Source organism: Labrus mixtus, chromosome 13 (assembly GCF_963584025.1).
Source record: "Labrus mixtus chromosome 13, fLabMix1.1, whole genome shotgun sequence".
NCBI lineage: Eukaryota > Metazoa > Chordata > Actinopteri > Labriformes > Labridae > Labrus > Labrus mixtus.
Genome location: NC_083624.1, coordinates 20,197,202 through 20,222,406, shown reverse-complemented (window position 1 = coordinate 20,222,406; position 25,205 = coordinate 20,197,202). Strand labels below are relative to the sequence as shown.

General features: G+C 43.5%; 1 protein-coding gene across 1 annotated transcript in view; it reads left to right on the top strand.

Annotated features, from left to right (window-relative positions):
- Nucleotides 1–19,218, top strand: part of LOC132987190 (titin-like) — a 169,636-nt gene extending 150,418 nt beyond the window's left edge. Inside the window, exons 224-243 of the mRNA XM_061054087.1 lie at nucleotides 28–2,094; nucleotides 2,252–2,554; nucleotides 2,641–2,946; nucleotides 3,197–3,487; nucleotides 3,599–3,898; nucleotides 5,638–5,943; nucleotides 6,151–6,453; nucleotides 6,736–7,017; nucleotides 7,170–7,763; nucleotides 8,020–8,307; nucleotides 8,480–8,779; nucleotides 8,879–9,181; nucleotides 9,338–9,640; nucleotides 9,745–10,329; nucleotides 10,409–10,711; nucleotides 10,866–11,165; nucleotides 11,289–11,864; nucleotides 11,965–12,270; nucleotides 12,429–13,034; nucleotides 13,158–19,218. Of these exons, the coding sequence (XP_060910070.1) occupies nucleotides 28–2,094; nucleotides 2,252–2,554; nucleotides 2,641–2,946; nucleotides 3,197–3,487; nucleotides 3,599–3,898; nucleotides 5,638–5,943; nucleotides 6,151–6,453; nucleotides 6,736–7,017; nucleotides 7,170–7,763; nucleotides 8,020–8,307; nucleotides 8,480–8,779; nucleotides 8,879–9,181; nucleotides 9,338–9,640; nucleotides 9,745–10,329; nucleotides 10,409–10,711; nucleotides 10,866–11,165; nucleotides 11,289–11,864; nucleotides 11,965–12,270; nucleotides 12,429–13,034; nucleotides 13,158–18,067 (13,532 nt within the window). The 3' untranslated portion in view covers nucleotides 18,068–19,218. The remainder of the gene's footprint in view (nucleotides 1–27; nucleotides 2,095–2,251; nucleotides 2,555–2,640; nucleotides 2,947–3,196; nucleotides 3,488–3,598; nucleotides 3,899–5,637; nucleotides 5,944–6,150; nucleotides 6,454–6,735; nucleotides 7,018–7,169; nucleotides 7,764–8,019; nucleotides 8,308–8,479; nucleotides 8,780–8,878; nucleotides 9,182–9,337; nucleotides 9,641–9,744; nucleotides 10,330–10,408; nucleotides 10,712–10,865; nucleotides 11,166–11,288; nucleotides 11,865–11,964; nucleotides 12,271–12,428; nucleotides 13,035–13,157) is intronic.
- The last annotated feature ends 5,987 nt before the right edge of the window (nucleotides 19,219–25,205 follow it).

Sequence of the window (25,205 nt, the reverse complement as noted above, 5' to 3'; positions counted from 1 at the left end):
CTCATCTATTTACCTAATTTCCCTCAGCTACTCCTGATGCTCCAGGAACTCCTGACGCTACTGAGGTTACAGGAGAGAGCATCACTCTGTCCTGGAGTCCTCCAACATCTGATGGAGGAAACCCCATTCAGTATTACCTCCTGGAGAAACGAGAAAAGAAAACTGTCCGGTTTTACAAGGTTATAACCAAGAAGCCCATTGTTGAATGTGCCAACAAGGTGCTCCACCTAACAGAGGATATGGAATACGAGTTCCGTGTAATGGCAGTAAATGATGCTGGTGTTGGAGCTCCTAGCAACATCTCTCTGCCTATCAAAGCCACAGAGCCAAAGGATATTCCTTGTGCTCCATCTGTAATCTGTGTGTCCGACTCCACTAACACATCCATCAGCCTCGAATGGACCAGGCCTGCGGATGATGGAGGCATGGAGATCACGGGTTACATTGTTGAGATGGTAAAGGGAGAAGATGAAGAATGGAAGAGAGTCAATGAGGAGTTGGTCCCAGAAACAAATTACATTGTGACTGGTCTACAGACAGGGGCTGAGTACAAGTTCCGTGTGGCAGCTGTCAATCACGTTGGTAGAGGTGAAGACAAGGAAATTCCAGAGCCTGCTCAGGCTGTAGACAGGCTAATGCCACCACAGGTGGATATTGATGCAACATTCAAGCAGACACACATTGTCAAGGCTGGAGGTTCTGCTTGCCTGGGCATCCACTTCAGAGGAAAGCCTATTCCGACAGCCACCTGGGTCAAGGAAGAAGGAGAACTAGGTGTCATGTCAGAGATCACAACTACAGAAGGCTACACTTCTGTAAGTATTGAAAGCTGCTCAAGAAATGATACAGGTAAATACACTGTTAACCTGGAAAACACAAGTGGCAGCAAGTCCATTACAGTCACTCTTAAGGTAATGGACACTCCTGGAGCTCCACAGGCTGTAGCCTTCAAAGAGGTGTCCAGAGGCTCTGTCACACTTGTCTGGGAACCTCCTCTACTTGATGGTGGAGCCCGAATCCATCACTTTATTGTTGAGAGGCGTGAGGCTAGCCGTCGCACTTGGCAACAGTCTGGTGGCAAATGTACACAGTTTATCCTTAAGATCCAGGACCTGCTTGAGGGAGTGCCATACTTCTTCAGAGTCTCAGCTGAAAACCAACATGGTGTTGGTGAGGCATTTGAGCTTACTGAGCCTGTCATTGCCACTGCAGAGCCTGCAAGTCCAAAGAGAATGGATATCCTGGACACCACAGACAACTCTGTTTTACTGGGCTGGCTGAAACCAGAGCATGATGGAGGTAGCCGCATCCAGTGCTACGTCATTGAGGCTAAGCCAAAGGGTACAGACAAATGGGTAGTGGTTGGAAACACCAAGAATCTCACGTATATGGTTGAAAAGCTTAACAAGGGAGATGAGTATGATTTCCGTGTGAAGGCAAAGAATGAGTCTGGCTACAGTCAACCCAGGGAAACTCTTACTCCTGCACTGGTCAAAGAGCCACACATTGAACCAGCTGCTGACCTCAGTGACATTGCCAACCAACTAATTACATGTAGGTCTGGCAGTACCTTCATCATCGATGTTCCCATCAGTGGTAGACCTGCTCCTAAAGTCAGCTGGAAGCTGGAAGAGATGAGGCTGAAGAGCACAGACAGAGTCTCCATCAAAGTAACCAAGGAGAGAGCCAGCATCTCAGTAAAGGAAGCCATGAGAGGAGATGGTGGTAAATACTTCCTAACTCTGGAGAATGTAGCTGGAACCAGGACCTTTACCATCGAAGTTAATGTAACTGGTAGACCCAGTCCACCAACTGGACCCATTGAAATTTCATCAATCACCTCTGAGTCTTGCATTGTAAACTGGCAACCTCCAGAGGATGATGGTGGCACTGATATCACCAACTACATTGTGGAGAAACGTGAGTCTGGCTCCACTGCCTGGCAGCTGATCAACTCCAGTGTAAAGCGCACATCTCTCCATGTCAGTCACCTTACCAAGTACATGCAGTACACTTTCAGAGTGTCTGCTGAGAATAGATTTGGTGTCAGCAAAACTACTGAGTCTGAGACAATTGTTGCAGAGCATCCTTTCAGTAAGTATTACTTTCTTAAACATTATATTTAAGTAAATGCATTTTCATTGTATGACTTAAAAAGGATATCTGAGACTGTTAATTTATTTAAAATTAATGTTTTCAATTGAATCAGGCCTTCTTTGCTAAGAACCCAAAATGTCAATTTTGTTCACAGCTCCTCCTGGTCCACCAACAAAACCCTCAATCATTAATGTTTCTGCCAACACAATGACCATGAAATGGGAGGAGCCATACCATGATGGTGGCAGCAAGGTTACAGGTTACTGGATCGAGAAGAAGGAAAGGAACAATATCCTGTGGGTGAGGGAGAACAAGATCCCTTGCTTTGAGTGTTACTACAAGGTAGAGGGTCTGGTTGAAGGCCTGGAGTACCAGTTCAGAGTTTATGCCATGAACAGTGCTGGGCTAAGCAAAGCCAGTGAAGCCTCCAAGGGAGCAGTTGCTCAAAACCCAGTTGGTGAGTTTTTATCCAGTTAACAATCACCAAATCCAGTATTATGTTGCTGAAACATGTCTGACAAATGTCTTTCATATTTATTTCAGATTCTCCAAGTAAGCCAGAAGTCACAAATGTTACTAGAACCACCGTTTCCCTCAAATGGTCAGCTCCACTGAATGATGGGGGCAGTCCCATTGTTGGCTACATTGTAGAGCGCAAGCCATATACTTTGACTGGTGAAGGCCGCTGGCTTAAGTGCAACTACACCAATGTGACAGACACTTTCTACACTGTAACTGCCCTGGGAGAGGGCGAGCCCTATGAGTTCAGGGTCATCGCCAAGAATGCCAACCAGGTCTACAGCATACCATCTGAGTCCACTGGGTCTGTGCAATGCAAGACAGACTTCGGTAAGTGCATCTTACTGGTACAATATAACCAATGACCATATGATACAACACACTCTTATACTTCTGACCTCAACAGTTCTTAAGTAATTTATGAAACGGTCTCATGTTTCTGTTCAGTGTGAGCAACACTTTAGGGCTTAAATATTTAACTGGGTTTGCATTTAAGGAGGTTCCAGCAAAGCAGTGCTATCCTATATATATATATATATATTTATTGTTTTATATACATGCCCATTTTCCCCACCCACAGAACCTCCAAAAGCTCAGCTGGATAGTAAACTCCTGTCTGAAACTGTGACGGTCAGAGCTGGTTCCGACCTGGTTCTGGACGCTGCAGTTGGAGGCAGACCTGACCCTAAAGCCTCTTGGTCCAAGGGTAACAGGGATCTGGAATTGTGTGAAAAGTATCACCTTCAGTACACCCCCACCAAGGCCATGGCCATCATCAAGTTCTGTGACAGAGATGACACTGGAAAGTACATACTCACTGTCAGGAATGTAAGTGGAACCAAGACTGCTGAGGTCAACGTCAAAGTGCTAGGTAAGAGATATTGTTCAAATATTAAAAACTATATGTAATATGAATTACAATGTGATAATCTGTCATGAGTATTCAAAGTGAATTAAAGTGAGCACAATTTTTTTTCTTCAGACACCCCTGGAGTTTGTGAAGGCAGCATTAAGGTCAGCAAAATCACAGAGGAGTCATGCACACTAAGCTGGAAGCCTCCTCTTGAGGATGGGGGCGATGAGATCTCCCACTACATAGTGGAGAGGCGTGACACCAACAGACTGAACTGGGTCATCATGCATGCTGAGTGCAAAGAACTCACTTGCGACATCACTAGGCTCTTCAAGAATACTGAATACCTGTTCAGAGTCCGGGGAGTCAACAAGTATGGAGCTGGAGTCTACCTCCAGTCAGAACCAATATTTGCAAGAAACACTTTCAGTAAGTTCAAAAAACACCTCAAAGAACAGAAGGTTCTACACTTTTGTTTAAACAAGGACGTCAGTATTATGAAAGCGAGACATGAGCAGGTCATGAATTTTCATTTGGGGATTACGGGAACCTTGCACAAAATAATCAATTACTGCAAGTCTGGCTCTCATAATGTGTTTAAAATTAAATATTTAAAATTATGTTGGCTATAAAATTCCTCTGTATGTCACACAAACATTCGCATTGTTGAGAACAGGACAAACTGGTCAGAAACAGCACATCAGAATGAGTCTGCATTACTTACAAACTGGCTCACTTTTTCTCCCTTTCCTCAACACAAGCGTAAATACACATGCGTTTGTGCAGTGAACTGTCTGCACTGTGTTTTCCTAATATTCCCAATAAATTACAGATTAAAGAATAGTTAAAATACATAATATTAACTATTATAAATAGATTATTGTAACCTATTTCTTATATGATTGTTCCCATTCTATATGATTTGGTGAACAGCGATGTTGTTTTTATGAGGAAATGGTTTTATAATAATATAAATGGTAAACTTCATATTTAATATTGATAAATAATACATTAAAATGCAATACTATTACATGCAATGCCAGTCATTTCAATCAGACATTAGAAACATTTCTGAGGTGAAGAATAATAAAAGACAGAATCAGGCTGATTGATTCATAAATGACTAGAGAATATTTGATGCCAAGAAAAACATCCTGCTGACTTCTATTATCAATATTGCTCATCTGAATCTTTTTTGTGGAAATTGTAATCAAACACTTGGATGGGATGTCTGTGTGTAATAAAATCTTTGTTTGACATTGATCCATTTGTGACCAGCATTAAAGGGGCTATATATAACTTTCAAAAATACTGCGTTTGTAGCAATACCACATGGTCGTTAGGCGAACTGCACCAGTAACCTGTTGCTCACTCTCCCTCGCATGCTCGTCATACGTGCTCGTACATACACAAATGAGCATCATCATTGACCGCGAAACACTGGATATTTACTGCATAATGTTTACAGAGGAGGTAAGTGGTCATACACATGTGAAAGTCTGTGAAAGTCTGTGTCTGTATTCATTCTCCATCCTACAAACGACAGTCTCGGCAGGCACTGGCTGAGAGCAGGAGTGTGTGATGAGTTTGTCCGCCTTTGAGAGCTCCTAGGGCGGATAGAAGTGTGTGGAAGACGGCCTCTGGCTGTGGAGGTGAAGACCGGTAGTGTGTGATGAGTTTGTACTGTTGATCTCTGTAAGCGGAGCGGAGTGAGGAGGACGTTGAAAACATGCATAAAATGTCACTTCCTGGAGCTTTCGCGGAAAATACGACCCGTTGAAACTTTTTATACAGGCAACACAGATAGACAGTGAACATCTACATTTTCACATCAGTTAACCTTTCGCTTATTAATGGGCGATAAAAAACTAATTAAAAAAGTTACATATAGCCCCTTTAAAATACAAATACAGAAATAATTAATATCTATCTTGATTGCTTCAATAGGTCACATAGAGACATCAGTATTAATTTGTCTTTTTCTTGACCAGTTAAAAACTTACCAAAGTATGCCCCCCCTAATTCAAGACATGCATTTCAGGACCTGCATATGTGGTATATAGCCTCTAGTGTTTAGTGTTCACTTTCACACGATAACATTTCAAAGTGAAAGAAAAAGATAAAATCTTCAAAAACTCTAAAGCTTAATTTCCTTTTCTTTCCTACAGCCGTGCCAACTCCTCCTGGTGCTCCAGAAATACTCGTGTCAGGAAAGGACTTTGCGACCATCGAGTGGCTGAAGCCAGAAAGTGATGGTGGTAGCCCACTGATCCACTACCTTGTAGAGAGGCGCGAGAGGAAGAGTGCCCGCTGGGTGAAGGTGAACAGGGATGGAGCCCACCTGGACACCACATTGAAGGTGTCTGGTTTGATTGAAGGCAACATCTACCAGTTCAGAGTGACTGCCATCAACAAAGCTGGAGATAGTGAAACCAGCGAGGTTTCTCTGTATGTTGTCTGCAGAGTGCCAACATGTAAGTTCACTTTGATCAGATCTGAGTGCCAAACATTAAATGTAAATGAAGATCTGACTGATAATCTTTATCAAATAGATCTGATATTTTTGGTTCAGTCTTTTATGACATCAATAAAGGTACTCTCGTGCACACAAACATCAGAAAATCCCTTTCCATATCACAAAAATTAATCTCATTAGCGATTCCTGCATCCTTTTCTCTCAGGTACCCCTGCTCCTCCCTCTATTCCTCGTATTACTGACACCCATGCCAACAGCATCAGCCTGGCCTGGTCCCGCCCTGTGGAGGACGGAGGAGCTGATGTGATGGGCTACATCCTGGAGATGCGTGAAGCTGGGGCAGAGGAATGGAGTAAGGCCCATGAAAAGACCCTTCGTGCAACTGAGCATGTTGTGACCGGACTGTCTGCTGGCAAGAAGTACTGCTTTAGAGTTGCTGGCATCAACATTAACGGTACAGGAGACTTCAGTGAACCTTGTGCTGAGACTGAACCCGTGGAGAGAATTGGTAAGCAATCAATAAAAATATTGCCAATAGAGCAAGGGAGTTTGAAATTGTATTTATTCGAGAGTTAGATGAGATATTAGTGTGATAGTCCTTTATATTTCATTACAGCAAATAAGTTTTATAGGATTTGAAAATGAAGATGACATAACTAAAATGATTTAAAAACAAAATCAACGTGTGAACCACAGAAGAGTTTGGTTTTCCATGACATGCTAACATTTAAATTCCTGACTTTATAAACTGTTATGTGCTGTATATTAATCACTACCTTCTCTTACACAGAAACCCCTGACTTTGAGCTCCATGATGACTTGAAGAAGACCATCTGCTTGCGTGCTGGAGGCTCGCTCCGAATGTTTGTTAAAGTCACTGGTCGTCCTGCTCCTGCCATCACTTGGAGCAAACATGATGTTGACCTTCAAAACAGAGGTTTCATTGAAGTTACAAATACGTCCACCACACTCATCATTGACAAGGTCCACCGCTACGATGCTGGCAAGTACACACTGGTTGCTGAGAACTCAGCTGGAAAGCAGGAGGTCAACATTCTTGTCAAGGTCTACGGTAAGTAGATGAAATGTAATTTAAAGTGAAATATAATACATTATGAGAATGATACTTATTTTTAAAATGACTTATACTGCAATATTTAATGTTCACCATACCCAATCATTTCAAATATGTAACATTTTAACAAAATGTTCCTTTATTTTTAGATACTCCTGGACCAACTGGACCAATCAAGATTAAAGAGTTGACTAAGGAGTCTGCTACTATCTCTTGGGAAGCCCCAGCTGTGGATGGTGGTGCTCCTGTCAACAACTACATCATTGAGAGGCGTGAGGCATCCATGAGAGCCTACAAGACCGTCACCTCGAAGTGTACTAAGACATCATACAAGATTGACGGCTTGATGGAGGGTATGCTGTACTACTTCAGGGTCCTCCCCGAGAACATTTATGGTATCGGTGAACCCTGTGAGACTCCAGATGTCATCCTGGTGTGTGAGGTTCCTCTGCCGCCACAAAAGCTGGAGGTGATTGATGTCACTAAAAGCACCGTCACCCTGGGCTGGGAGAAGCCAGAGCATGATGGTGGCAGCAGACTGACAGGCTATCTCATTGAAGCCTGCAAGTTTGGCACCGATAAATGGATGAAGGTTGCTACACTGAAGACCACAGACCTTGAGCACACCATCGACAAGCTTAATGAGAAAGAGCAGTACTTGATAAGAATCAGGGCAATCAACAGCCGAGGAGCCAGTGAGCCCAAAGAGCTTGTCACAGCTGTCACAGTACAGGAACAGAGAGGTAACAGCCACAAAAAATGTTTTACCTGCAGTCCAGCTTGTCATGTTTGTAGAAAATATAGAAATCATGTTAATTTGAAAATAAATGTTGTTTTGGCTATGTTCAGAAAAAGTTGTTTCAAAGGAAACCACAATGTTGCAGTTCTTGATGCCTCAAATGTTGTCCAGCAGTAACATTTAGTATGACATCACAAATCAGTTCACAATCTTTCCAAAATGTTGATGCTAAATGTTTATATCTCTTTTTTTCTTTGCAGTAATGCCTTTGGTAGACTTCTCCAGTATTCCACAGAAGGTTGTCAATGTCCTGGCTGGCAAGACTCTCGATCTAGACCTACCCATCATTGGCAGGCCTCCTCCTGTTTGTTCCTGGTACTTCAGTGATAACAAGATAAAAGTCACAGACCGCATTAAGGTCAAGAGCACTGGCAAGTTTACCAAACTGACCATGTCTGACACCACCATTGATGACACTGGCAACTATACCCTGGAGGTGAAGAATGCAGTTGGTGTTATCAGCGAGGTCATCAAGGTCATCATCCTCTGTAAGAGACCATCCCTCAGTTGTTATATATGTTTAATTATTTCTAGTGCTCTTCAAGAGCAAGATACAACAAAGTTAAGATGAGTCATTTCTAGTCAGTCAAAGACGTTTGTACAAAATATTTCATAAATGTTTAACTTTGTAATATTAATTATTTAATTCCCTATTACCAGCCAAACCGGATGAACCAAAGGGACCCATTAGGTTTGATGAGATTGATGCCACCACCGTCACCTGCAGCTGGGATCCCCCAGTCAGAGATGGTGGAGCTCCCATTAGTGGCTATGTGGTTGAGCAACGTGAAGCTCACAGACCTGGCTGGGTGCCAGTGTGTGACTCTGTGAGCCGACCAACATTCAAGTTTGAGAACTTGATTGAGGGAGATGAGTATGTCTTCCGCACAGCTGCCATTAATCGTTATGGCACCGGAGAGTTCCAGCAGTCTGAGATTGTAACCTGCAGGAGCCTAAAGAGTAAGACTTATGGCATTTAAAAGAAAATCCATTTCATTTTATCTGCTATACAGTGTTTTTTTAACAGTAGTAATGTGACCTATCACCCCTCCTCTACAGATGTGTCTGGACCTCCTGGCCGTCCAACCATCTTTGATGTGTCCCGTGATGGCATGACTGTGGCCTGGAACCCACCAGATGAAGATGGCGGTCTTGAGGTTTCTGGATACATTATTGAGCGCAAAGAAGTCAGGTCTGACAGATGGGTACGGGCCAACAAGAACCCTATCACCATGACCAGATATAGGTCAACAGAGCTGATTGAGGGCCTTGAGTATGAACACAGAATCACTGCCATCAATGCAAGAGGACTGAGCAAGCCAAGTCTTCCATCTAAACCAGCAGTGGCAACAGATCCCATTGGTAAACCAACAGTCTGAACAAAGGCTCTATTATAATAATCTGAGTATAATACAATTATTATAAAGAAACTAAGAATTCATTGTTATAGTGGGTATCTTTTTAAATCAATCTTTATAAATGGCAGCTAAAATTATCCTATATTTTTTTCTTGCTCAGATCCGCCTGGCTGTCCTCAAAACCCAAGGATCACTGATACCACCAAGTCCTCTGTATCGCTAGCTTGGAGTCCTCCTGATGATGAGGGAGATGCAAGAATTGACGGTTACTTGATTGAGATGCAGAAGGTGGGCACAATGGCCTGGATCAAGTGCAACACCACACCATCTCTAATCTGCGAGTACACACTGACAAACATGCCACAAGCAGAGGAGTTCAAATTCCGTGTAATGGCCTGCAATGCTGGCGGCTCTGGAGAGCCTGCTGAGGTGCCTGGAACTGTCACTGTGACAGAGATGCTTGGTAAGAACTTATAAGTTAAACTAACCAAAGCCGCATTGGGACCAATATGTTGAAATATAGTAATATGGGAAAAATAACCATTGTAATTTTTTATACCCCTCCAGAATCCCCAGACTTTGAACTGGAGCTCAAATATAAAGATTTGTACGTGGTCCGCCAGGGAGGAGTGGTTAGACTTTCTGTGCCAATCAAGGGTAAACCTCAACCAACCTGCAAGTGGTCCAAGGATGGCGGTGCATACTCTACCATGGCCATGATTGCTTCCACTGAGGATGCCAGTGAGCTAGTGATCAAAGGAGCGGAGAGGGGCGACTCTGGAGTATACGACCTCCTGCTCGAGAATAGGGTTGGCAAGAAGAAGGCTCAAATAAAGGTAAAGGTCATTGGCCGCCCAACTGCTCCAGAGGGACCAATGCTCTTTGAGGAGATCCAGGCCAACTCTGTCAAGATGTCTTGGAAGGTGCCAACAGATGATGGTGGCTCAGAGATCCTGGGTTATATCGTAGAAAGACGTGAGGCAGCCAGAAACGCTTGGTACACTGTGGACTCAAGGGTAACTGACACTCAGCTGGTTGTCAAGGGCCTAAAGGAGGGAACAGAGTACCACTTCAAGGTAACAGCTGAAAATTCCTATGGAATCAGCTCCTCTCTGAAGTCGGAGCAGCCACTGGTGCCAAAGACTCCTCTCTGTAAGTATTAATTTTATTCAGTCATAAGTATCTTTGGAAAAAATGAGGTTATTTATGATACTCTGTATTTTCAAACCAGGTCCCCCTGAGCCTTCAGCCACCCCACCAGAAATTATGGACGTGACAAAGAGCTCTGTGGCATTGGCATGGTCCAGACCAAAGGACGACGGTGGCACTGCCATCATTGGGTACTTTGTGGAGTACAAACTGGTGTCTGCTGAGTCATGGTCCCGACACCAGAGCAAGATCACCTCTACTATGTTTACTCTACCTGGACTCACCCCTGATTCAGACTACCACTTCCGCATTGTTGCTGTCAACGGCATTGGTGAGAGCGAAGCTGGTCCTTTGTCAGATCCTGTCACGTGCAAGGATCCTTTCGGTGAGTTTGTAGTCTTAACACCTTGTGTAAAATATCATTATTAATACTACATTTTAAGAACATGGTACAAATCATATGTGTCAATACATGTCAATACAAACCCTAATGAAATCCCTTCAATCGATTGGTTAAAACAACCTTCTTTTCTTCCTAGACAAACCAAGCCAGCCAGGAGAGATTGACACAGTGAAGGTTTCAAACAACTGCATTAACATCCGCTGGCAAGCTCCAGAGTGTGATGGTGGAAAGGAGGTCCTAGGCTACTGGGTAGAGTACAGAAAGTCCATTGAGAGCACATGGAAGAAGTGCAACAAACAGAGGCTGAAAGAAAAGGAGTTCACCATGCCTGGATTGGCTGAGGCCACAGATTACGAGTTCAGAGTATTTGCTGAGAATGAGACAGGAATGAGTAGACCCCGTAGGACTGCCACATGCATCAAGACCAAACTGAGTGGTGAGTACATTGAAATATTCTGTGTTAAAGATTATTTGTAGGTGTTGACCAAACATTGCCTTCAAAAAGTAACTTTAAATATATCTGTGTTTCCTAAAATAAACTTCTATTTTGTACATACAGTTGAAACTAAACCAAGTCTAAGAAAGGAAATGGATGAAGTAACGACCAAGCTTGGCCAGCCTGCTGTCATGAAGTGCCAGATTATTGGTAGACCTGTCCCTGACATCAAGTGGTATCATGCTGGCAAGGAGATTGTTGAGTCTCGCAAGTACGAGATGAGCTCTGATGGCCGCAACAACTCTCTATCCATCATGACCGACCAACAGGAGGATGAAGGACAGTATACATGCAAGGGCATCAATGATGCTGGAGAGGCTGAGACCACAGGCATGTTGGTGTTGGAAGCTGCTTCATCCTTCCACCCCGACTACCCTCTGAAGGAGACCTACTACGCTGGCCTGGGATCCACTCTGCGCGTCCACGCTGTCTACATTGGCCGTCCAGAGCCAAAGATCATGTGGCTTCAAGGATCAAAGACCCTGGAGAACACAGAGGACACAACCATTGAGACCACAGAGCACTATACACACCTGGTCATCAAGAACGTACAGCGCAGACTCCATGGAGGCAAATACAGGATCAGACTGCACAACCACTTCGGCAGGGCTGACACCGCGTTCAATGTTGAAATTTATGGTGAGTTTGTGTAAATTGTCTTTAGTTAGTGCAGCAAATCATGTTTTTTGAGAACGATATTATTGGATTTATATATTAATATATGGTTATCTGTTTGTAGACAAACCTGACAGGCCTCAGGGTCCCATTGTGCTGGTTGCCCTCCTGAAGAACTCTGTCATCATCAGCTGGAAGCCTCCTACAGACGACGGAGGCTGCATGATCACCAATTACATTGTTGAGAAGCGTGAGGACAAAGAGGGCACTGAGTGGGAACTGGTATCGTCATCCATCAATGGCATATCTTGCCGTGTACCTAACCTCATTGACAGTGCCGGATACTTCTTCCGTGTGTATGCCCAGAATCGCTACGGCAACAGTGAACCACTGGAGCTCACTTCACCTATACTTATCAAGAGCCAACTGGGTATGTTTTCTCCAATATTCGTATATTTTCCACTGGTTCATCTATGTATCTCAAATAAGGTTACCTTAAAACTGTAATACACCATAACATTTCAGATAGAGACAGCCAGGTATGCTGTCCAAATTTACTGACAAAGATGATTATATTTCTGTCCACAGAGAAACCATCACCACCTCTTTCACCAGTTGTTTCTGGTATCACTAAGGACTCTTGCGTGGTTTCCTGGAAGCCACCACTCTGTGATGGAGGCTCCAAGATCAAGAGCTATTGCCTTGAGAAGAAGCAAAAGAAGGACAAGAAAGAATGGAATGATTGGACCCCAGTGACCACGGATGAAATCAAACAAACAGTGTTCTCTGTCAAGCGTCTGACCGAAGGACTTGAGTGCATTTTCCGTGTAAAGTGTGAGAATCTCGGAGGACAAAGTGACTACAGTGAAGAGACTGCTCCCATCATTCCAGCCACAGCTGTAGAGGTTCGTGCTCCTGCCTTCAAGGAAGAGCTGAGGAACATGAGTGTCAAGCACAAGAGCAATGCTACACTTGTCTGCAAGATTACAGGACAGCCTAAGCCTGTGATTAAATGGTTCAGGCGAGGAAAAGAGATCCACTCCGATGGAAAGAAGATTAAGATCCAGGAGTTTAAGGGAGGTTACCACCAGCTGGTCATCAGTGAAGCTGATGATGAAGATTCTACTGTGTACCAGATAAGGGCAACCAACCAGGGTGGCTCCATCTGTGCAACTGTCTCTTTGGATGTTGAAGGTAAGCTCACAGATACTCACAGATATTTACCAAATAGTCCAATGTTTTTTAGATCCGACTTGTAAAAATCCTACGTTTTTTTATTTAAAAAATAACATGACATCTTACTCCTTTTCTTTTTAGTTCCTGCCAAGATCAACCTGCCAAAGAATCTGAAGGACAAGGAAGCTATCCCTGCCCTGCGTGGAGAAGTTGTCAATATCAAGATTCCTTTTGGTGGCAAACCAGATCCTGTCATCACATGGCAGAAGGGACAAGATCTCATTGACAGCAACGGTCACTACCAAGTTATTGTCACAAGATCATTCACTTCTTTGGTGTTCCCCAATGGAGTGGAGAAAAAGGATGCTGGTTTCTACATTGTATGTGCCAAGAACAGATTTGGCATTGATCAGCAGACAGTCGAGCTGGATGTGGCCGACGTACCTGATCCTCCACGTGGTGTCACAGCTAGTGACGTCTCTAGAGATTCAGTCTCACTGAATTGGGTAGCCCCAGCAAATGATGGTGGCAGCAAGGTCGTCAGCTACATCATTGAGAAGTGCCCAACAACTGCTGAGAGGTGGCAGCGTGTAGCCCAGTCCCGTGATACCCGCTACACCGTTACCAATCTGTTCGGCGGAACCAGTTATCAATTCAGAGTCATTGCGGAGAATAAATTTGGACAGAGTGCTCCATCAGAGACCACTGGACCGGTCATGACCAAGGAGGACAAATCTAGAGTTCTGCTGTACGACAGAGAGGTTGAGGATACTGAACGTGTGCCCAAAGGCAAGGCTCCACATTCCGAAGCCAAGAATTTGCACAACAAATATGCCATTGCCGAAGAACTGAGCAGAGGTCAGTTTGGTATTGTCCATCGCTGTGTAAGCACTAGCTCTGAGAAGACCTACATGGCTAAATTTGTCAAAGTAAGAGGCGCTGATCAAGCAATTGTCAAGAAGGAAATTGCAACACTGAATTTGGCTAAACACACTAACTTCCTTCTCCTCCATGAGTCTTTTGACAGCCCGGAGGAGCTGGTGATGATATATGACTTTATCTCAGGTGCTGACATATTTGAACGCATCAACATAGCAGAGTTTGAGCTCAATGAACGTGAGATTGTCAACTACATCAGACAGATCTGCTCAGCTCTTGAATTCCTGCATGCAGAGAGCTATGGACACTTTGATATTAGACCCGAGAATATTGTGTACACTACTAGAACTAGCTCTAATGTGAAGATTATTGAGTTGGGCCAGTCCAGACACCTGACCCCTGGAGAGCAAATCAAGATTCAGTATACCACTGCAGAGTATGCTGCGCCTGAGATCCACCAGTGTGATATGGTTAGCAGTGTCACTGATATGTGGTCAGTTGGTGTCCTTGCCTATGTGCTTCTCAGTGGACTTAATCCTTTCATTGCGGAAACCAATCAACAGATGATTGACAATATCTCCAATGCAGCCTACAGCTATGATGATGAGTCCTTCAAGCAAGTCAGTGTCGATGCATTAGACTTCACAGACCGCTTAATGACAAAGGAACGTAAGCATCGTATGAATGCAGCAGAAGCTCTGGCACATCCTTGGCTGACTAAACCTGCTGAGGACATCAGCACCAGAGCGATCACAACTAGCAGACATAAGCGATACTACCAGACAATGGTGAGGAAGGAGTGGAGCACTGTCGTCTCAGCAGCCCGTGTTGCCAGCGGCGGGTCCATCAGGTCCCAGCGCGGTGTTTTTGTTGCGAAGGTGAAGATTGCGCCATTTGAAAATGGTCCTGTAGCTGGCCAGATTAGCCACGCTGTGGTAAATGAGGGCAACAGTGCGAAGTTCAGATGCAACATTGAAAACTATGATAGCACCACTGAAGTGACATGGTATTGTGGTGTCAGGCAACTTGAAGCTGGTGACAAATATGAAATCGAATATGAGGATGGACTAGCTGTTATCACTATCAACAAGATCACAAGAGCAGATGATGGTACTTACAGATGCAAGATTGTGAATGAGTATGGTGAGGACAGTGGCTATGCAGAGCTATTCATCAATGGTGTTAGATCTTACCGTGACTTCTTCATCAGCCGTGTGGTCAAGAGAACAAAGCGCAGAGTTGACACTGCCAGAATGCTTCAGAAGCCACCAGAGTTCACACTTCCTCTGGTCAATCATACAGCCTACATTGGTGAAGATGTGCGTTTTGGTGTCACAATCACTGTTCACCCTGAGCCTCGTGTCATCTGGCACAAATCTGGACAGAAGCTTATACCTGGAAATGATGACAAGAAATACACCTTTGTCAACGACAAGGGCCTGTACCAGCTGATTATCCACAAACTTGAAGTTGATGATGATGCTGAGTACAGTGTTGTTGCCCGTAACAGGTACGGTGACGACAGCTGCAAGGCTCGCCTTACTGTGGTTCCTCGACCTAAGCCAGCTGATCTTACCCTGAGACCCATGTTTAAACGCCTGCTTGCCAATGTTGAGTGCAGAGAGGGCCAGAATGTGCGCTTTGAGATCAGAGTATCAGGCCATCCTACACTGAAGTGGGAAAAGGATGGCACACCTTTAGCCTTTGGACCATCAATTGAAGTTGTTCATGAGGGTCTGGATTACTTTATCCTTCATGTAAGAGACACTCTTCCAGAAGACTCTGGTGTGTACAGAGTTACTGCAACCAACTCTGCTGGGTCAGCCAGTTGCCAGGCCACTCTCAAAGTAGAACGTGTTGCCCATGTAAAGAAGGAATATGAGATGACTGCAAAGGAGAAGCAAGCTGCAGCTGGAAAAGAGGCCCTTGAGAAAAAAGTCAGGCTCTCTCAGATTTTGACTGGCACTGTTGTTATACCTTTACCACCTGCAGCAGTACAAGCTGTCAGGGAGGCAGCCTCCATGTTCAAACCTGCTGTGACAACAAAGAAGGGTGAAAAGACTGAGGCTGAGATACAGAAAGAAAAAGAGGAGAGGAAGAAGCGGGCAGATGAGAAGAGGCTGCGTATGCCCTATGTTGTCCCCACTCCCCGTGTTGTTAATCCAGCTGCCCTTGAGGAAGATGTGGAAATAAAGCACTTCCAGCCACTTTCTGACATGAAGTGGTATAAGAAGCTCCGGGATCAGTATGAGTTCCCTGAACCTATGGAAAAAATCACACAGAAGAGAATGAAGCGCATTCGCCTTTCGCGGTGGGAGCAGTTCTATGAGGTACCTATCAGAATCAAGGACCAGTACAAGCCTAAGTGGCGCATCTCATCCCTAACTCAGGATGATTTGGAAACTGTGAGGCCTGCAAGGCACCGCACTCCTTCCCCTGAGATGGATGCCTACCACAGGATCAGGAGGAGGTCCCTGGGTGACCTTTCAGATGAGGAGCTGCTTTTGCCTGTTGATGAGTACTTGTCAATGAAGAGAACAGAGGAGGATAGGCTTCGTCTGGAGGAAGAGTTGGAGCTTGGCTACTCTGCTTCTCCACCTAGTCTCAGCCCGGTTCGTTTCGAGCTGTCAGCCTTGCGTCCCTCATCTCCTAGAAGAGCCTACAGTGATGACGAAGAGGGAGAAGAAATTCGCAGATATGACTCTTACCGAATCCCATCTAAATATGAGGCAGGCCCAAGTTTTGTTGACCTTCGCCAGCGTCATGACAAAACAACATACAAACCTCCAAGACAGAAGCAGAGAGTGTATGAAGAGAGAGAAGATCAGGAGCTGCTCCGCCCACACACAACTGCTCAGAGGATCTCCTCCTACAAGAGTGAACTCAAACGCATGGAGTTTGAGGAGAAGACTAGGACCGTGAAAAAGGAAACAACTGTCACTGTTGCATACTCTGAGGGTATTGAATCTGAGCACCTGACATCCTTTACCTCAGAATATATTCCTAAACCAATCAAGAAGATCCCCATGCCTGAGCCTGAGAGAAGGAGATCTCCTACACCAGGAAAGGCTGCCAAGACAGACGTGACCCTTCCAAGAGTTGATTTTGCTTCCAGGTATGAGGAGAGAAAGCAGGCTCTAAGATCAGAAAGAAGATCAGTGGAAAGGAAGGTTGAGGTGGTGACACAGGCTCCCTTCAGCCTTGACCATGCCCCACGTATTACCATCAGGATGCGTTCTCATCGTGTGCCCTACGGCTCAAGCACAAAGTTCACCCTGAATGTCCAGGCCAAACCAGAACAAGAGGTCAAGTGGTTCCACAATGGAAAGGAGATTAACCAGAGTAGCAAATACCACATGACCAACCTTAGTGGGGTTCTTACTCTCCAGATCATCAACTGCATCACTGAAGATGCTGGAACTTATCGTGTTGTCTGCAGGAATGCCAAAGGAGAGACTTCTGACTATGCCACCCTGGATGTTGCAGGAGCTGAATACGCTGCCTTCTCTTCACTCCGTAAGGACGAGGAACCTCCATCCTCTCATCTCCCTGAGATGACCAGAACAGAGATGTATCATGTCTCTTCCTCTAAAACAACAGTGAAGGAAACTAAAACTACAACAGAGTCAGCCACTGTTGTTGAGAAGCAAAGAGAGAAGCCTAGTTTTTCTGCAAAGTTCCTAACGAAGCCAAATTCCCTGACTGTACAGGAGGGAGACTTTGTCAGGTTTGACTGTGATGTGGAAGGTGAACCAGCACCGTCTATCACCTGGCTGCACAAAGGAACAGTTGTTGGTTCCACTGCCCGTCACCATGTCATCTCTTCTCAGTATAACTCCAACTTTGAGATCTGTGCTGCTGAGATGTCAGATGAAGGCAGCTACAGTGTGCTTGTGGAAAACGCTGGAGGCAAACAAGAGGCTCGATTCACTCTGACCATCAACAAGTCCATGGAGAAAGTTGCCTCTCCCAGAGTCACCTCCCCAGAAGCTAAGTCCCCTCTCGCCAAGTCCCCTGAACCAGTGAAATCACCTCAGAGAGTCAAGTCCCCTGAGCCAATCAAGTCACCTCAGAGAGTGAAGTCTCCAGTCTCACCAAAGTCCCCTACACCAAAGTCCCCAACACCAAAGTCCCCAACACCAAAGTCCCCTACTCCATCTGAGAAGGAATGAGTGACTTCTTCTACAAAGTCACTGCAGACTGGCGGAGATTTCAACTGAGACTCCAGCTCAGCAACTGTCAACTTTGACATTTGGTCCATGAAAAAAAGCTAATTTATACCCCCCGTTTTTCTTCATCCAGAACCTTTTATTTAGTGAATTAGCTAAAATAATACTTGATAAAGATCTGGATTTCTGTTCTTGTAAATATAAACTATTTTTGTACCAAACTTGACATTAATTTATGCCAAACTAGACTCAAGTCTAAAGTTGTTATGAAATGTGCCATATTGGACAAGTATGACTTAGGATTTTTTAACCACTTTTCTGTGACATGTACATAATGTATATAGCCGAATTGAACGGTTATGGGAAATGTATGCATTGTTATTTATGACAATAATATTAACTGAAACAAAAGAACAAATGTTTTAACAGGAGAAAGTTTCACCTAGAACGAATACCCTGTCAAACCAAGAAACTAAACAATGTGCCTCAACGATACGTTGAAGTCTTAAGATTGCCTCAACAGGTAGAGAGGCTCCCTGTTGATGTTATGAACCACAAACAGAAAGACAAAGTTATTGTTTTGAAGACGCGTCTGTGCGTGTTATATTACAGTTTCCTATGAGTTGTACCATGAGCGTAAGACCCTGACTGCTGTTTGTATTACCCTCATGTAAGCAGCATGAACTGGTCTTGTGCTCAGACTGACTGTGTCATACCACCACGATTTGATGAGCAGCTCAGAGTGCAAGCGGCATGCACTCTCAGCATTTAGATCTTTTTATTTAAGAGCGCTGCTTCTGGCACAGAACAGCCGGATTGGCTTTTCTAAATGTTACATCTCCTGGCCATAAAGAAACACAAAGTCAAAGCCGGCTCTGCTGTGCAGAAGCAGCGCCGTCTCTTGGAGGATAGATAACTAACGTGTTTTTGTGTTTGAGTGTGAGTGTTTGTAGCTTTTAGTCATTTCACCTTGTCAGTAGTCAGGGTCGTCTTCTTCTGCCTCACCACAGAGACTCTAGTTCCTGTGAGAAGAAAGAATAGCAGACACATGTTGCCCTGCACTTTTATTTAATTGATCTGTTGATGTAGAACTATAAGTTGTCCTCCTTGAGTTTTATGCATTTCTGATTTAATAAAGCATGATTTCAGCACTACACATGCCTTCTCTGCTGTTTATTGTGTCCGCTGTATTAACTACTCTCATAGTGATGGATAATAGAAACAAGATTGACGGGAAATGTTGAAGCAATGTAAATAATTCTTTCTTTGTATGCTGCTTTAGGAGTTTTTACACGTAGTACTGCACTACATTTGTCTCAGTTTGCATAAAGCAACTTTTGAGGAGTTTTTAGACTTCAACACAATGTCAAAAACTAAACCAGTGGTTTCTGAACTACATATACAGATGGTTTGTAATCAACATGTGAGGGTTAATCTATTTATTCAAAAGTAGATAAAAAAAATAGCTTATGAAACATGAGTCTGCTCAACACCTTAAGAGACATTGCCGTAAATGTGCAAGCTCAGCCAGTTTGGCGTTTCTAACTGCAGTACCTGGACAGGTTTGATGTCATCCACTAAATACTTTAAAACAGGGATTAAAACAGTAGTAGGCTACTGTGTATAAAGCAGGTAGAACACACTGATGATTTTTCAGAATATGGTCACACACTTCAGTTTTAACTTTAAATGGACATCTAATTAACACATATGAGATCATCTCTGATAAGTGTTGGCACATTACTAAAAGTTCCAATCAGTAAGATGTGTAGTGAGTGAAATGTTAAAGTGACCTTACTATATGATCAGACATTAAGGAAACATGCTATGTTGAAGTGCTGGCTTCTCTGACAACAATGCAGCAGCCAGTATGTCCTCCTTCTAACTTTAGATTCTGGTCCTGAATGCTCTGGATTTGTTTGGACCAGAGAAGGTAGGCGGTTTTCAGACACCCCCACACAGCCGTTTTGGACGCCCCTCGGTTTGCCAGATATGAGAGCAGTTATCAGATCAAACCAACAGGTGTTGCAGCGATGGAAGCGGGCAAGAGAAGTGGTTCAGATAGAAGTGATTGTACCCGACCTAAAAAGCCTCTGCATGTTTCTAATAAGCTCCACGAGCAGAAACGTGCTCAAACTAGGATCAATATTGGAGATGCTTTTGAAAAATGGAGAGAGGTTAGAACGCAGAAAGGTTTACAGACCGATGCAGAGCTGGCTAAACACTGAAGCTTCAGTGTCCACCACATGGCAACCTGCGTGAGCATTGACTCTAGAGAGGAGGGGGCGGGGGGAGACAGCTCTCTACATGATGTTTAGAATCATGACTGCAGTACTCATTTTAAACACTAGGAGTCAGAGTTACACACTGCTCACTTTAATGTGCAGGCTTCTCTCTAAAACCTTGTATTTTACAACGTCTTTGTTTTCTGTCGTTTCCTGCTTCAAAGACCTGAAGGGGTTTTATTTAACTAATGAATAGAAACAACTAAATGAGTCTGTTAGTGTTCGTTGATGAATTGTACGTAGGGAGTTCAAGAATAATAATAATAATAAATGTATAATTCAGAGGGAACCTTAAGGCAGTGCTTCCCAACCTTTTTTCCTTAGAGTCTTACTTAGAGCGGGGTTTCTCCAGTTAATGTAGACTAGAGGCCAAATATTGACACCATAATATAACATATATATAAAATCATTACACACCTGTTTTGGTCACACCTTCATGACTGATTTTAAAATATTATATTAAACTCAAATTAAAGGGGCGCTGGTGGGGCAGTGGTTAGTGCCCTCGCCCCATTTATGGAAGCGGCAGGCTTCCAAGCGGGCAGCCCGGGGATTCTGATGGGAGGGGTTTCTGGAGATGATGCGAACAGCAGAGTTCTGGACCAGTGGAAGTTTGTGGATTGACTTGAGAGGGAGACCAAAGAGAAGGTAGCTGCAGTAATCAATGTGGGATATAAGCAGGGTGTTAACGAGGATAGTGGTACAAATAAATATATTTTAATGTTTTCAGCCTTGCTCCTGTTGAAGCCCGCTGGGTTTGACAGTTTGAAGATAAAGTTTCCTCTCACGGACACACAGAGCAGATAAACATTTAGCCCAAAGTGAATCATTTATTTGTTGAATTTCAACAACACATTGACAGAACCAGCCGTCTCGGAATCAAGACCATTAAAAACACTTTTTAAGAATTAGACACAAAAAAAAAGAAGTGAAAGTTCAAAGATTAAATCTCAGAATTAACCGTCTTTGAATATTTAATGCTGACGGAGGAAAAGGTTCCCTCAATGATTGATGTGTTTCCCGGAGTGACATTCATAACCACACAAGGACTAAAAAATGTCAGAGAACTTTAAATATGAACCTCAAATGAAACAGATAATATCACAAGCCGCTCAGCAGCACTTCACTCGTATGGGAATAAAAACAAATGTAACAAACCGTAAACATGACGACGAAGCAGCTGAACAGGAAGTTATCCATATTTATGATGTGTTCGCTGACCTCCGGTTTGTTCAGAGAGAACCTCAATCGTGTCTCCTCGTCCTCCATCTCCATCTACAGACAGAAACGGATGAAATTATGATGACGACATCAATTTACCGTAAAATCCAGAGTAAAAGTCTCAGTCTGTGTTTGAAGGTCTCTCAGGTTTAAACTGTCGTCCTGCGTGATGATCTCCACTGCGCTCAGCAAGGCTACAATGGTGAGTTTGTGTCGCTCTTTTAGTACCGTCTGTTTTAATTATGTGGCATTTGCTCTCCTACTAGCTACAGTACGATAGTTCGGTAAAGATCTTAGGGCATACATCCCGAGTGTCACGCTGCCCGCCTCCTCTGCTCACTAATTAACTTTAACTGATGACTCTTTTAATCAGTGCAGCGCTCCAAACGCTTTATGTACTGAACAGTAAACCACCATTTGCTTTAAAAACACCATGATGACCTTATGAAAGAGAAAGGATGGTCAAAAGTGGCGCTGTCATCCAGGTCTGTGTCGCCATGTTTTCCAGGACAGCTTTCAATACACAATGAATAGAGGTAAAGTTTCAAACAGTTCAGGTGGTGTGCAACATGTGGCGGTGAGGGCTAATGACGACATGTGTCAACATTTTATACTGATATATTCGTCACAGTGGTAAATAAAGTGTGTGTGTGTGTGTGTGTGTGTGTGTATATGTGTGTGTATGTGTGTGTATGTGTGTGTGTGTGTGTGTGTGTGTTACCTGTTTGGGTGTTTATTCGTCTAGGATATGTACTACATTAAACAGGAAGCATACAGCGCTGGGGTGAACGCCCTGAAAGAAAAGCAGCAGAGTGAAACGAGCGTCTGGGCTCGATTGTCCCAAAGGTTTTAATCCTGATAAAAATGATCCACATTATTTCTGCCCAGGATCCAATAATCCAGATCACTTTCATCCCAGTTGTTAAAATACAAACTGGATATGATCATCCTGATCCAGATACTCTTAAGGATCAACAAACTCAGCTTTACAGGGACTTGACACTTCTTACTTTGTCCACAGGGGGGTGCCAAACTCCAGACAAACAGTGATCATCACAGCTGCTTTAAATTAAATATTTAATGTTTGATAAAGATGTAAAATATTTACGTAGGACAAAATCTCTCTCTAATTTGTAACTTTTTCATTTTATCACTGAAACAAACATCATTCTGTTGCAAAATATGTTTTAAAAAGTTCAACACAACACAGTAGAAATGTTCTCTCATTTGACCAATTTTATCGTTTACTTTCGTTCTGTCCCTGTAGTCCGGACTGAATAAGGCCTCTACTGCGTTATCTTTAAAGGTCACATATTCTCCTCCTCTTCAACCAGTGTAAATACGTCTTAGAGCTCCTCAAAACATGTATGTGAAGTTTCTTTATCTAAATCCACTCTGATCCTGTATTTGATCATGCCTATAAACCCCTCAGCCCTGCTCAGAAGAGACTGTTTCTGTGTCTGTAGCTTTAAATGTAAATGAGCTGTGTCTGACCAAGCCCCTCTCTGGAAGGGCTTGGGTGTCTCGCGCTTTCTCGCTCCATGTCCTATTGTTTATGGTGAGAAGGCAGACTCAGAGGGCAGAACAAACACCTAGCTGTGGGAGTGTCACCCACCTGGGGAAGAGGATTTTAGAGAATGCGCGACCTTTAATTAAACAAAACAAACTGGAGGTCTGATCAAGATTCACGCCAGGACCTGGTTTACCTGATCTTATCCAATTACACACTAATATGTGTCCCTAGTCCACTTGAAGATCTGACGCACACTGGCAGCGTGAATCCTCTGAGATTACTTTTGTACGAAAAAACGGTGAGCTGCGCTCTCGGACCACACAAGGACTAAAAAATGTCAGAGAACTTTAAATATGAACCTCAAATGAAACAGATAATATCACAAGCCGCTCAGCAGCACTTCACTCGTATGGGAATAAAAACAAATGTAACAAACCGTAAACATGACGACGAAGCAGCTGAACAGGAAGTTATCCATATTTATGATGTGTTCGCTGACCTCCGGTTTGTTCAGAGAGAACCTCAATCGTGTCTCCTCGTCCTCCATCTCCATCTACAGACAGAAACGGATGAAATTATGATGACGACATCAATTTACCGAGATTACTTTTGTACGAAAAAACGGTGAGCTGCGCTCTCGGACGATAAACGATGCCAGATGAGCTGATGGTTCTGAGACTTCAAGAAGAAAACTTATTTCTAAACGGGTAGGCTTTTACTTTAAAACTAGCAGGAAGTGTTAGGTCTGACTGATAAGCAGATGTATTTATTTTTAGCTTGAACATTGTTTGAAGCAGAACCAATCAGATGTCAGCATCAGGATGGAGACATTTTACCTGATGACAACAATGTTTGAATATTACTAGTTTCATATTACAATTTTAAATCCTGATATGGTGGCAATTCTGAAACACTCACTCACCTGTCCTGTGACCTTGAGTCTGATGTACTCTATGTCCTTATTCTCCTCATCGTCCCGATCAGGCGCTTTGGATTCCAAACACACACACACACGGTTCCCCGTTCAAATACTCCGTCGACATAACAGAAAATCCTTATCTTAAGAGCTTGAAGCCTGTAACCATGACAACCAGCTACCCCAATACTTGTGACTATAGTTCATTTGATTCAGCACCAAAACAGTGTTAAAAACTGAGAAAAAGTTAAAGGTGCAAGACTGTGTATATGTTTTTCTTCTGGAGTCAATCCCACACTCTTTCTTCTTCTTAATGCACCTTAAGTCGTCGTTATCATGTTTATTCTGTTAATACACGTGTTGTGTAGTTGTAGTTTGTGTTGTTGAATATATAAATGACATTCACTGCAGCATGACAAGGTTATTAGTACCTTTACTGTTAGCTTACTAACCAGCTAGCCTGCTAGCAAAACTATCCGTTCCCATACGGCGCCAAGGGGTGGGAAACATTGCCATGGTAACAGCGAGCTCCACCAATCAGAGACATCGCTGTGATAGTGTAGTTCTTTTCCCCGATGTCCTGAATAAACTGTGTTGTTCTTAAAACAAGGTCGATATCAGACTAACTCGTGTCTCCTACAGGAGCGGAAACCATCGTTTCACACTCAGGTAGCAAACACACACCTGTAACTCCTCCTCCTCCATGTTTGAGTCAGAACTTTATTCACCTGTCCTGTTCACGTCGAAGCTAACTGTTGACATCACACACTGTGTCCGCCATGATGATCCCTCGGCTGCTTTGATAACAGAAACCTCCATTGGCCGTTACACTGACCAAAACATGGAGTGACGTTACGGAGGAGGCGTGTCTTCTATGTGATATTTTTTTGGCGGGTTTAGAGCGGAACTCCGCACCGGAAATGAGTCAGAGAAAGAGACAGTTTGACATTTAAACTTTGAAATAATAATCAGTGAAACACAGAGACTTTATTATTTTATTAACGATTAATTCATATAAAATATTAATGGTTAAAAAAATGTATGAAATAAAAATGTAATAATATTAAACTTTGTAGAACCATAGACTGTGAATAATAGTGAATGAAGCCTGAATGACGTCACCCTTGTGTTACTGCAGGGGGATTTGGAGATGGCGCCGGTCCAGACCCGCAGGTAGTGCGCCGACAGTACATGGTGGCCAAATCT